The 13,537-nt window shown below is 54.9% G+C and overlaps 1 protein-coding gene and 1 pseudogene across 1 annotated transcript; both read right to left on the reverse strand.

Annotated features, from left to right (window-relative positions):
- Nucleotides 1–1,369: 1,369 nt before the first annotated feature.
- Nucleotides 1,370–8,606, reverse strand: LOC136303305 (zinc finger protein 418-like; annotated as a pseudogene).
- A 1,245-nt stretch (nucleotides 8,607–9,851) lies between these two features.
- On the reverse strand, nucleotides 9,852–13,401 carry LOC136303306 (early activation antigen CD69-like). The gene is made up of 5 exons (XM_066207000.1): nucleotides 13,155–13,401; nucleotides 10,777–10,980; nucleotides 10,491–10,675; nucleotides 10,290–10,390; nucleotides 9,852–10,170 (listed from the first exon to the last, which is right to left on the reverse strand). Exons 1-5 carry the CDS (start codon nucleotides 13,399–13,401, stop codon nucleotides 10,056–10,058), a joined length of 852 nt encoding a protein of 283 aa, XP_066063097.1. The 3' UTR covers nucleotides 9,852–10,055.
- Between the last annotated feature and the right edge of the window lie 136 nt (nucleotides 13,402–13,537).

Consider the following 13,537-nt stretch of genomic DNA (forward strand, 5'->3'; position numbering starts at 1 on the left):
ATGGGAACATCAGAACCTGAGCAGAAACAAAGGGCAAGTCAGGGTGAAGTGACCGCGCCTGCTGACTCGTACTGGTCGACACCGTACCTGCTGACGACCGACTTGTTCTGAGTTCTCTAAATGAACACACTGCAATGATTTCCCCCGCCTGTTTGGCCAACTGCCTGTCGCTTCGGAGAGGACTATAAAAACCCTAGAGACTCCTGCTCACTTTTGAGATCTCCCCACTGGAGAAACTCACGTCTATAGGCATCTTCAAAAGCCTCGAGGACTCCACCCTCCATGCTGGTAGCTCCATCCCCGCGATGATTTGGGGGGATCATGTGTCCCTCCAAGCCCTGCTGTCACTCTGGTCCCAACCCAAGACGATCTCAGTGTACCCAATAAAGCTTCCCAGTTCACCGCAGTCCCAGGGAGCAGCTGGAGCAGCTGCTCCAGAACCTCCGCCAGGGTCTCCCAGCGCAGCCGGAGCCGCTGGGCCTGGGGTCCCCAAAGCCATCAGCAAGCCCCAAGGCCCTCCCAGGAACCCTCAACTCCCTCAAACCCAGCATCCCCCACAGCCCCTGCAAGTTCCCCCCATGGCACCGGCCATGGCCATGTCCCCACATGTCACTGGCCATGTCCCACCATGTCCTCACCCACGACTGTCTCCCCACCATGTTTCCATCCCTGTCATTGTCCCCCACGTCCTTATCTGTGCCCGTGTTCCCCTCGTGTCCCCATGCATGGCCACGTCCCACTCAAATGTCCATGTGCGCCCATGCCACTCTCCATGTCTCTGTCCCACCATGTCTATGTCTCCCCCATCATCCCAACCACATCTTAGCTCAATGTCTTTATTTTTACCCCACTGTTGGATATTTTAAATGCATGAAGAGAAATGAAAAGCAAATCAAGGCCAAAAGAAAAGGATTTCCCTGTCCATGCCGGCTGAGGATCCACGTGCTTGGGTCGGAGGGAAGAACCATTTTTGGAGGGATTCCCACCCCACTGCCTCCAAAATCTTGGTCTTGGCCCCAGATCATCACCATGTGGCTGCACAAGATGCCCCCGGGCAATAGGAAATCAAAATCGTGTGGAATCCCTGAGGTTGGAAAAGATCTCCAAGACCATCCAGTATTCCTTGATGCCACCAAAAGATAGGACTGAACGAAATAAAAAATTCTGGGGTTGAAAGTCAACAAATCCACTCTCCCCAAGGAATTCCCAATGTCAGTCTGCGTCACAAGGGATGTTTCTGCCCCTGTGTTCATCCAGGTGCCCACGGGGAGACAGGAAGATGTGGATCCCCCACAGCCAGGTGTCTTCCCAACACAGATCACCAGGACCATGGATCACCAGGGCTCTGCCCAACGGGTGTCACTGGGGATCATCCAACGCCGATCCTCCCATGGGGGATGGAGCTGGAGCAGCACACGAAGCTCTTTCCGCACTCTGTGTGCTCTAAGGGCTTCCCTTAGTGGTGCCTCTGTTGGTGTCTGGTCACTTTAGATCTGTCTGAGAAGCCCTTCCCACACTCAGGACACTCGTAGGGCCTCTCCCCGGTGTGGATGCGCCGGTGCCTGATGAGGGTGGAGTTGTACTTGAAGCCCTTCCCGCAGTCGGGGCAGCGGAATAGCCTCTCATCCGTGTGAATCCGCTGATGTTGGAGGAGTTCGGAGCTCCTTACAAACCTCTTCCCACACTCAGGACACTCATAGGGCCTCTCCCCAGTGTGGATGTGCTGGTGGTATATCAGGTTTGAGCTCCATCCAAAGCTCTTCCCACAATCCAAGCAGGTGTAGGGCCCTTCCCCCGTGTGGATCACCTGGTGCCGGATCAGGTCATAGCTTCCTCTGAAGCTCTTCCCACATTCCCCACACTTGTAGGGCTTTTCCCCAGTGTGGATCCTCTGGTGTTCCCTCAGCTGGAATCTCTGGATGAAGCTCTTCCCACATACCCCACACTTGTAGGGCTTTTCCCCCGTGTGGATCCTCTGGTGTTTCCTCAGGCCGGAGCTGTACCTGAAGCTCTTCCCACATTCCACACATCCATAGGGCCGTTCCCCAGTGTGGAGCCTCTGGTGCTGCATAAGACTGCCCTTCTGGCCGAAGCTCATCCCACATCACCCACACTCACAGGGCCGTTCTCTGGTGTGGATCATCTGGTGTTTCAGCAGGTGGCCCTTCCGGCTGAAGCTTTTCCCACACTCCCCACACTTAAAGGTCCGTTCCCCGGTGTGGATTCTCTTGTGTTGGATCAGGTGGGAGCTCCAGGCGAAGCTCTTCCCACATTCCCCACACTCGTAGGGCCGTTCCCCAGTGTGGATCACCTGGTGCTGGATCAGGTGGCAGCTGTAGCTGAAACCCTTCCCACATTCCAGGCACCTGTGGGGCTTCTCCCCTCCATGAGGCTTCTCCACCAGCTCCGAGCTCCGGATGGATCTCCGGCCGCCCTCCTGGAACAGGGCGGGTCTCTCCTCCTCGCAGCTCCCTGGGCTGGGTTTGCAGCCCCTCCTCCTGCGGGATCTCCGGGGCTTTTCCTCCTTCTCCATATGGACACTCCTTGGGTATGACAAATCCTGGTTTGGGGAGAAAACAAGAGGAGAGTGCTTTAGGCTGGGGGTTTCTCCTTGCCCAAGTTCATCTCAGGAAGTCATTGCTACCTCGTGTCTGTAAGAACCTCCAAAACACCAAGATTCAGCGCACAAGTCCTCCAAACATCAAGATACAGATCAAAAACTCCACAAATACTGTACTTTACACCAAACTTTCTCCAAAATATAAAGATGCAGCCCCTTGCAATAAACCGCGATACCAACATTTAGGCCCAATAATACTCAGAAAAACCAAGATTCACTCCCACGAAAATGATGAAGACCCATGAAAGGAAGAAAGTGTCTTTACAAACAGATGCTGCGAATCTGTTTGGGGATAGGGCCAGGCACTTGGACATAAGGAAGGGACAGAAGAAACCATCACTTCCACAAAATGTTACTAACTGACCACACAGACTGCTGCTCAGCCAAGGTCCTGCTAAATCCATGAACATTGAGAAGAAGAACAAGGACATAATAGAGATATGAACATCGTTACCTATACAGAAGTGGGGTGCATATTAACGGAGGGTATGTAGTAGGTAGATTGGGAAGTCTGTACCTCCCAATACTTCAGCCAATGGGGAAAAGGAGAGGGAGATGCAGCCAGGAAAATTAGGATGGAAAGGAGACTGTGTGCTCCAACAGCTGTAGAGATCCCATGGGAAATGTCCCATAGCTTCTCCCTTTTTCTATAAATGAAATTACTTTTACAAGACTCCTCTGTCTTCTTTGTGGACACAAACCCCTGGTGATGTCAATTTTTCCACACACCTTGGGGCTCCTCTGGAATTCCTTCCACCGTCCGGGGCGGCGGGCAGTGAGTGGAGCTGAAGGTGCCTCACCCAGTTTGGGTGATCGGCTCCCTGGGGTGGCGGCGGCACCGGGGGTTTGACTGGGGACCCGAGAGTGTCCAGGAGACAGATCAGCAGTGACACATCAGGGGGGTCTGTGAAGAGTCGGCAGGGAGAGAGCACTGAAAATCTCATCAGTGAGGACACTGGGATCTTCAGGGAGTGAACATGGCAGGGCATCCATGGAGGGTGGAAAAGGGAAAGCCAGGAAGGCGTCCTGGCAAAAGGGATGATGATCCCGAAATATCTCTGAAGGGTCCCTTTGGAGAATGTTGAGGCAGTCTGCACATTCTCATTAATTACTCCCAGAGGTAATTAAGGACATGAACACCCAGCAAGGCAATAAAGGAAGTCCAGAAGGGATTTAGACAAGTGGGGATGGATGGCGTTGGTGTGCTGGGAAGGCACTGGGTGAAGGGGAGTCTGCAGGAATATGGTTAATGCAAGAAGCAGCAGGAGGAATCTCTGCAGTAAAAATAAGGATGATGGAAAAGAGGAGGAAGAGAAAAATACTGAGGACTGGGACATTTTTCAGCAGGGTCTTATCCTCTAAATTTGCCAGCTGCTGCAGATCCTTTGTGCCCCCAGTTTCCAGGAGAGGAAAACAAGGAGGTCAGGATCCCAGGGGGGTTCTCCGTGCTGGGGAGCGGCAGCAGCGGGCGCAGAGGTGCGGCACCGGGAGCACGGGCTGGGGGCCTGTGGGGAGCTGTGGGGCAGCCGGGGCTCAGCAGGAAGGAAGGAACAGCTGGGAAATGTGGATGGATCGAGATTCTCCTTTAAGGATTTTGTTTGGGTCGCTGGAGAAAGGAATGACTCTGCAGAAAGCTCAGCAGCTGTCAGAGGAGGAGCACCCACAGGCACTCAGGGGGGCTGCAGGAGCGGCACAAGAAGCCCCTGGAGCACTTGGGCACAAAGGCACAGCAGGTGAAGGCAAGAAGGGAGGAGGAAAAGGCCAAGCTGGAGGCAAAGGCCATGGCAGAGTTTCTACAGCCCCTGAGGGATGAACCCCAGCGCCCAAGGGGGCCCCAGCACCGAGGGGACGGGCTCGGCCACAAGCACCTGGCACAGGCATTGCCCTCCTCGGCGGGGGAGAGCCCACCCAAACAGCCCCTGGCAAGGAAGCAGGGTTCCATCTGCAGGCCACAAGGACACTGCAGGCACACACAGCAGCACCCTCAGCAGGAGCAAGTCCAGCCCTGCATGGACATGGATTCCTGGGGCTGCCAGAGCTCCCATTCCACCAGGGACCCACCACACTGCAGCCCTTGACAACATTCAGGCTGGGGCTGCATCCACATGAGGCCTTTCCTCATACACACAGGGGCCTCTCCATCCACTCTGGATCTTAGACCTAAGGGGGGAAAATCCCAAAAATGTCTTTGATTATTCAGGGGACAAGTGGGAAAGATGAGCAGCAGTGTTTTATCCAACAATTATCAGCAGATGTGGGGGATGAGTTTGAAATGCAGGAATTTTTACTTGTTCCTAATTGTGATTGTAATTTACTGGGAAGGGATTTGATGGGTAAATTGGGAATTAAAATTAATACTGTAAAAGATGATACAGAGGCCAGTTCTGTGGTACCTTTGTGTCAAATGTCTGGCAAGGCCTGTGCTGAAGTGAACCCACAAGTGTGGGCAGCGCCAGGGAAAGAGGGAAAATCAGATACCCAGCCTCTCCAAATGACTCTGCAGCAACTAGGACAAGTGGTGTCTAAAAGCAATCCCCTATTCCAGGGAGGGAAGGAAGGGCGTACAGCCTGTTACTGAGCCCCTGTTCAAGGCAGGGCTTTGGGAGCCAGGCATCTCTCCCTATAATGCTCCTCCTATGCTGCCAATCAAGAAATCAGATGGAATCCACAGAATGGTGCAGGACCTAAGAAGAAGAAATGAGATGATCAAACCCAGGCACCCCACAGTCTCAGATCCTTACACCATCTGGAACCAGGTTCCCTCCTCACACTGCTGCCATTCAGGACTTGATGTCAAAGATGCTTTGGGGGATGCCCACTGACACAGGATGCTGAACAGGAGTTGGCCTTTGAGCGGGAACAAGAAAGAGAAAGGAAATGGGAAAGACATGGACGGTCCTTCTGCAGGGATGCACAGAAGCACCAGCCTTATTGGGGCAAGCTTTACAGAAAATATCAAAAGAATTTACCTCACCCCCAGGGACAGGGGTAATGCAGGATGAGGATGACTTGCTCCAGTCAGGAGGACACGAAGTGGTAGAAGAAGCCTCTGTGGAATGGCTCCATTTTCAGGCTAAAAAGCATTTTGGAGTATTTGAAAGAAAAAGCGCAAAAGGTGGAGAAAGAAGTTAAATATTTGGGGCATTATTTGACTGAAGGTTTGTAGTGAATTGACCAACAGAAGGTCAAGGGAATCTCAGAAGTAACTTTACCCAGGATAAAAAGGAGCTGCAACAATTCTGAGGATTAATAGGGAATTGGAGGACTGGATTGAGGATTCTCTGTTCTACCCAGAACATTGTGTGGCATTTTAACCCCAGACAGCCTCAATGTTATGGTATGGACATGAGAAAGAGAACAAAACATGAGAAAATGAAAAAACGAAAATGATTGATGCCCCAGCCATGGCTCTCCCAGACTCCCAAAAGGAATTGGAATTGTCTGTGCATGTTAAACAGGCCACGACTGACCCCGCACTGAAGGCACCGGAGCAGCAGCCAGGGCTCCACAGCGGGGGAAGCCCCTGTGCCTGCCCACAGATCCTCTGCTGGATCTGTGGGTCAGACTGTAGAAAGTTTAGGGAAAATCCAGTAAAACTCACGTGTCATGGAATGATTTTCGCTGCACACCCAGGCTACGTGTAGATGAAATGGTTTCTGTTGCACATCCTGGCCAAAATCAAGTAATGCCTTGACTCTCTAACACTAAATGTATTATTGGAGAATTACTGTTTATCTCGCAGTTTCAGTGAAATGATTACACCATCAGAATAATCTCTCATAATAATCCTACTTTTAAATTGTCAGTTATGTTTGGACCAGGGGTGTGAGAAACAATTTTTAGTCCTAGGAGAAGAAGCAGAAAAAACTTGATGGCTTCGGAATGTTTTTGTGTATGTTTGTGGAAGGCACTTAGTGATGGCAAAATTTTGGTATGGGTTTTTCGATGTTCACCGTTAGGTTGCATTTTACAAAACCAGAAGAGCTTTAAAAGCGACCCTTTAACAGTAAACAGTGAAAAGAATTAAACAGCTAAATTCACAGTTAAAACAAAAGTAGATTGTAGGGAACCACATGAGAGTCATTCCATGGCTGCTCTGGAAGAGAAGCTTCCTTCCAGGCAGCCAGGAGAGGAGCTTTAGAAATGCAAATTAACACTGCTGGGGAAAAGTGTGGACAATGCACCAGGCTCTTCTTGCCCGGGGGTGGAATTGGGCTGATTCCCTCTGTCCCTCACCCCAAGCTCTGCCTGCTGGCACAGATGGAATTGGCACAGCCAAAGGCAGAGCCCACAGTGAGGAGATCTGACTCTGCAACACAAATTGCTTCAGCTGCAAAGGGAAATAGCAAATGGAGAATGTTGTGAAAACTTCACTAAAAGTAGTGGAGGGGAATCATCCCTCTCCCCACTCCAACATGTGCTCTCACTGTCTGTGTCACACAGGGAGCATTAGACCACTGGGGTGTTTGTGCTACCACAGGTTCAGAGAAATCACTTGGGAATCCAAGTGTGTGATGATTTAATCAGAGAAAAGAGATCAATTGATGCAGCCCTGGCTGGAGGGAGCACCCAAAAATGGGAAAAGATGAACGGCCATCAGAACAAATCCTGCAACACCATGGACCAGCCCCAGGGAACCCGAACCAATTCAGATCAGGGGCCAGAGAACCCACTGATCATTTCAATGGCAGAATTAGATTACAAGACGTCCACAAGACAGATCCAGCTCCTCAGTCTGGCTCACCAATCCACTCAAACGAAGAATGCAACATTTCACCGGGGGATGGGATCAGATTATATATTAGCAGAAGGAGGAGGACAGTGTGGAAAATTAAATGACTCAAGATGCTGTTGACAAATAGATGACAACAGAAAAGTGGTGAAACACTTAACAAAGGAAATAAGAAAGCAGCTCATGTTCCGGTCCAAACGTGGAAAGGATGGGAATGGGACACGGTTTCATGGTTCCCTGGCACACCATGGGTTAAACGAAGGCTCTTTCTCCTCTGTTGTGCTCCAGCAACTCTCATCTTTGGACCGTGCACAAACCTCGCTGAGGGCAGCTCATTCAGCAGCTGAGCAAGGGGATGCAGGTGGCAGCCAGGCCTCCTGATCCACACACGGCTACAAAAGGACAGGGAATGAGGCCACTGACAATAATCCCAAAGTCAAAGAGGACCCAGCAAGAAAAAACAGAGTGAATCAGTGAATCTGCTTGGTCATAGGGACAGGGACTTGGAGATAAGGAAGGAACGGGAGAAACCATCAGATTGAGAAAATGTTACTCATTGACATGGACTGCTGCTCAGCCAAGGTCCTGCGAAATTCCTTAACATCAAAAAGAAGAAAAAAGACTGAACAGAGCCATGAATATCGGATGTTATACAAAAGGGGGGGCATATTAACGAGGACATGCAGGCGGCGGATCGGGAAGTCGGAACTTTCCAAGGATCTTCGCCACTGGGCAAAGGGACAGGGAGATGCACAAGGGAAAATCAGGATAAAAAGGAGCCAGCGTAATACAACAACTGGAGAGACCCCGCGGCAAACGCCGCACGGCCTCTCCCTTTGTTCAGGAATAAAGTCACTTTTACAGGACTCCTCGGTCTCCTCCGGGGACAGAAACCTCTGGCCACGGGAATTTTCCCGCACAGCCCCGGGGACAGGGCGGCCACCTCCGTCCTACCCGGAGGAAGCAGGACGAGGCAGCGCTGCTCCGGCACCGGCTCCTGCCGAGGCAGCGGCGGGAAGGAGACCGCGGGCAGCCGCTCCCGCAGCGCCCTCAGGCCACGGGGAACACGGCGCCGACACGGCACAAGGAACCCGCCAGAGCCCCCTGCCGCCCCCTCCGCCCGCAGCCGGCCCCGAGCCCCGGCAGAACCGAGCGCGGCTCCCACCCGCGCTGGGGCCGCCTCCGAGCTCCGCCGCCGCCTCACCGGGCTCCGGCCGCTGCCGCCGCTCCCGGGCCCGCACACACGCTCCGCCAATGGCGCCTCTGCCGAGCCACGCCCGCCCGGGGGGCGGCCCCGGGGCCGGGCTTGGCCCCGCTCGGCCCAATCAGCGCGCGAGATTCTAGAGTGACGGCACACTCCAATAATGGCAGCGAGCCAGGGGCGGGCTCTGCACACGCCCCATGCCCGCCCCGCGCTCTCAGGCCCCGCCCCCGGGCTGTGTGAGGGGAAAGCCGCAGATGAGGAGCAGCGCTGGGACGGGCCCGGGCCCGAGTCGGGATTGAGCTGGAAACACAAACAAACTTCTCCGCACCTCCCGGCCCGCCTTTCCCAGCCCCGCGTGTTCCCCGGCACCGGCTCCGAGGAAAGCCGTGAGTTCTCCTGGCCCTAATTATGAGCATGAAGTGCATGGCTTTGATTTCGCCAAATAAAAGGGAAAACCCCCCAGGCCCTTGGGCTGAGTGGAGGAGGGGAGAGATTTCTGGCAGAAACTTCCAAAAATCTTTTTTCCTGAGGCTGGGAAGAACAAACCAAACCCAAGCGAGGTGGGTCCCATCCCTCAGCATCGCCCCCCTGCCGTCCCAGCTGAAGCCCTCGCCGGCTGCTCCGGGCTGGATGGGCAGACTGGGAGCGCTGGGAAGGGGCCCCGGCTCAGGGCGCAGCCCCCGGGGCAGCCCCACGGCCCCCACGGCAGCTCCAAGGCTCCGCCAGCCCGGACGGGACGTGGGAGGGGGAGCAGGGAAGGGACGGGGCTGCCGGCGCCGGGGGAACACGAGGGACACCGGGGGCACTTCGCAAGGATTCAGTAAAAACCCCAAAATTATAAAGAATACAAAAACAGCAGCAACAGTGGCACCCTAAATACTGATGGAGGACATGCAGGGTCATTCCACAAAAGGCTCTGAATTGGAAGGGACCCACAAGGATCGAGTCCAACCCTTAAGGTAATGGTACCTGTGGGGTTAAATCACACATTGGCATTATTGGCACCTTGCCCCAACCAAGGTCACATCCACATGGAAGCACTTGTTTGTGGTCTGTATTCAGTGTTATACCAATATAGATATAAAAGCTTAGTGTATAAATACAGTGTTAGAAGAATGCATTTGAAATCTATTTCCACAGTGTTATACCTGTGTATATACATATATATACAGGCTTAGTGTATAAATGTGTAGTGCAAGAGAAACAGGATGAGTCCTGGAGTGGCTGCAGAAGGAGAAAGGAACCCCCAGCCCCAGCACAGGCAGCCACACGTCAGCTTCCACATCACGTCCTATTCCTGCAGGTTCATCTCCTGGAGACCAGGCACTGAGGTGACCCTGAGACCAAACAGGGTGAGATGTTGATGAGATCAGGTACTGAGGTGACCCTGAGGGTCAGTGCAAGGCAGACACTGCGCCTGAGGAAGGACATCCCAGGGTTTGGAAAAGGGGCAAAGCTGTGACTGCCCAGCACAGAGAAGGTGCTTTGTCCATCCCCTGTCACAGGCGAGTTTGGGGTCTGTTGCACAGGTAAGGCATTGGATTTGAGCAGGTCACACTCCCAAAATGATTCTCAGCCAGGTATACACACTCTGCATTGCCCAGGACAGGAACCCTGCAAGGAGGAGCAGAGACAATGCTGGCACACAAAAGGACACTTCCTGTCCCATCCCCTGTCCATCCGCACATGCCCCGACATGCCCCCCAGGTCCTGCTCGGCTCCCTGGGACTCACCAGGAGTTGAAGCTGCTGCCGTCCTCCCACTGAAGCTGCTGTCCCCGTCTGCGAAGCCCAAGCCAGCAAGTGACGTTCCCACTGAGGCAGAACAGGAACCGCTGGGAAGTGGAGAGGAGCCAGCAGTGGGAGCTGCACCCCCAGCCCAGGAGCCCCCAGGCTCCCCTCGGCCACCCCACACCCTCCCAGCCCCTCACTCACCATTTCCTCATCCCTGAGCACGGCCAGGGAGGCCCCGAGCTCAGAGCACTGAGCCTGACCCTGATCCCAGGTGCGCTCATCCTTCGAGAGGAAGTGGCACATCCCATTGTACCCAACCCACCCAGCAGGACAGGCCAGCAGCCGCGGAGTGTCAGGAACAACTGGAATATATCCTTGTCTTCCCCCTGCAGAGGGAAGAGGAGAAGGTCCAGGATTCCCCTCCACAGGCAATAGGGACCCTGCTGTGCCCCCAGGGGCTGGGCTGAGGCAGCTGCCCCTCCCTTACCTGACAGCACAGCCAAGGCCGGCACCAAAGCCAGGACCAGGATCACGAGCAGAGCCAGGACCAGAGTGACCTTGGGATGGGATATGAACCTCTCCCCTGGAGCAGTAAAGAGCCTCTGGCTGTGAGGACGGGGCTGTCCTGAGCGCGCCCAGCCCTCACATCCCCCCACCCAACACCCGGGGGACACAGGAGGGACCCCCCATTCTGCGGGGGGTCCCCAGGTCACTTGAAAGCCAGGGCTGGGGCTGAGAGAGGCGGGCAGATCCCGGTGGTGCAGTTTGGGAGATGTGGAAGTGAAAGTGACAGAGGGAGTGTGAGGGGACAGGGGGACAGGGGGAAAGGGGGAATATTAGGGAATTCACCTGGGTCCCCTCCTCAGACCCCCCTGGATCTCCCTGGACTGCCCTGACACCCTCCATGGCCACGCACTGTGGGACCCCCGGGCCGGGCTGTGCTGAGCTCTGGGGCCCTGCACTCAAACTCTGCCTGGAACTTGCTGGGTTTGTCCCAAAGCAGGGGAAGCAGCGGGAGCAGTGGATCCAATTTTTCTTGTGGGGAGGGGTTCCTAACCCTGGGCCGGTAGATCCCCAGTTAGCTCTGATTGCTGGCAGCACCAGGGGCCGTTCCTGAATCTGCTTGCAGTCTCAGGTAATGGTGCAGAACAAGGCTGTTGTTCTACGGCAACAGGTGTTGGAGTGTCCAGGTTTCAGAGCAAGGACCAGAGAAGGCTCTTTTCCATATGGTTTCTCAGAGATCTTTATTCCCGAAGAGAGGGGGGACGAAAAAGAGATCGAACAAAGCCTGTGTGCTCACCTTTCAACTGGGGGATAGAGAGCGCGAAGCAGAAAGGTGATTGACCCCAGGCTGGACTGACAGGTATTTCTCTATAACATAGGGCAGGGTCAGGGGGAAAATGGACAGCTGACCAAAGCTTCCAGAGCAAGGGCAGGGTCAGGAGAGATGGACAGAGGGACAGGGGGGGAGATACCTTTGGATGGTACCTGATTTATTGGGGGGAGAAGCAGGGATGAACCATTGGGATCCAACTCCAAAACAGCTTAACAAAACTCACCACCAGAGGTTCCCATCCCCAGGGGAGTAGGACTGGGCACTGGGACTCCAATCCCTGATTCCAAATCTCTTCTCCTCTCCTCTCCTCTCCTCTCCTCTCCTCTCCTCTCCTCTCCTCTCCTCTCCTCTCCTCTCCTCTCCTCTCCTCTCCTCTCCTCTCCTCTCCTCTCCTCTCCTCTCCTCTCCTCTCCTCTCCTCTCCTCTCCTCTCCTCTCCTCTCCTCTCCTCTCCTCTCCTCTCCTCTCCTCTCCTCTCCTCTCCTCTCCTCTCCTCTCCTCTCCTCTCCCTTTGGGTGATCATAAATCCCAGAGCAGCTTAAGAGCCCCATTGCAAGTTCAGGTTTCCCAGGAAAGGGAGGCCTGGGTGTGAGGTGCCCCAGGATGGCCAGGAGTGTGGGTCTGGGGGCCCCCAAGTCCACGGAAACAGGGGATCAAGGGTCTGAGAGAGGAGGATAGGCAGGAAAGAGGGTGCAGGGGGATGTTGGTGGGAGATAAGGGGCTGCAGGGCATCCTGGAGCTGAGGATGGAGATGCAGGGGGGTCCCAGTGCCCAGGAACGCGGCAGGGGGGCAGGATCTGGGAAACAGTGGTGGTTGCCAGGAAGGGACCGGGACAGAGAGGGATGGGCTGGGACAGACTGGGACGCACCAGGACTGGGACAAGAACCCATTGGCAGCAGAATTGGGGCAACAGGGATCGTACTGGGATCTACTGGGACCACACTGAGGGCTACTGGGAGCATACTGGAGACAACTGGGAGCAGATGAGCATGACTGGGAGCATGCTGGGGACAACTGAGTTGTACTGCGAGAGACTGGGAATGGTTTGGATCATCCTGGCACTGACTGGAATCATACTGGGAGTGATCAGATCTATCGTAGGGGTGAACAGGAGAAACTGGAACAATGCAGGGAATAACTGGGATCATGCTGGGAGGAGCTGGGCCCATGCCGGGGTCATGCTGGGGTCATACAAGATCACTTGGAGTGACTGGCAAAGTCCTGGGGGTGTCTGGGATCATACTGGGTGTGACAGGGATCAAACTGGACTGATACTGGGAGTGTCTGGAGGTTACCGGGATCATACTGGGGTAACTGGACTTACACTGTGAGCAAGTGGGACCACAGCAAGGGTAAATGGCATCATAGAATGTGTCACTGGGTTCGTAGAGGAATTGACTGGGGCCACACTGAGCTATTCCTGAGAGAGACTGAAAGGAACCGTACAGGGCATGAGTGGGAACCACTGGGACCATGTTGTGGACAACTGGGATCCTAGCGGGGGCGATTTGGAACATCCTGTGGGTGACCAGGATCATCCTGGGGGTGACCAGGAACCACCGCTGAGGCGATGGCGGAGCTCGGAGGCGGCCCCAGCGCAGGTGGGAGCCGCGCTCGGTTCTGCCGGGGCTCGGGGCTGGCTGCGGGCGGAGGGGGCGGCAGGGGGCTCTGGCGGGTTCCTTGTGCCGTGTCGGCGCCGTGTTCCCCGTGGCCGGAGGGCGCTGCAGGAGCGGCTGCCCGCGGTCTCCTTCCCGCCGCTGCCTCGGCTGAGCCCATTCCCCTGCTTGCGCTGGCAGGTGCCATCAAATGCATCTCAGGATCCCATCTCCCCACCTGAAGCCTCCAGTGCCCAGCCTGTCCTGGGCTGGTGGCAGCCAGCCTGACAAAAACCAACAGCCACGGGCCACCAGCG

Source organism: Chamaea fasciata, unplaced genomic scaffold (genome assembly GCF_029207755.1).
Source record: "Chamaea fasciata isolate MVZ Bird 193981 ecotype frontalis unplaced genomic scaffold, bChaFas1.0.hap1 SCAF_32, whole genome shotgun sequence".
Taxonomy (NCBI): domain Eukaryota; kingdom Metazoa; phylum Chordata; class Aves; order Passeriformes; family Sylviidae; genus Chamaea; species Chamaea fasciata.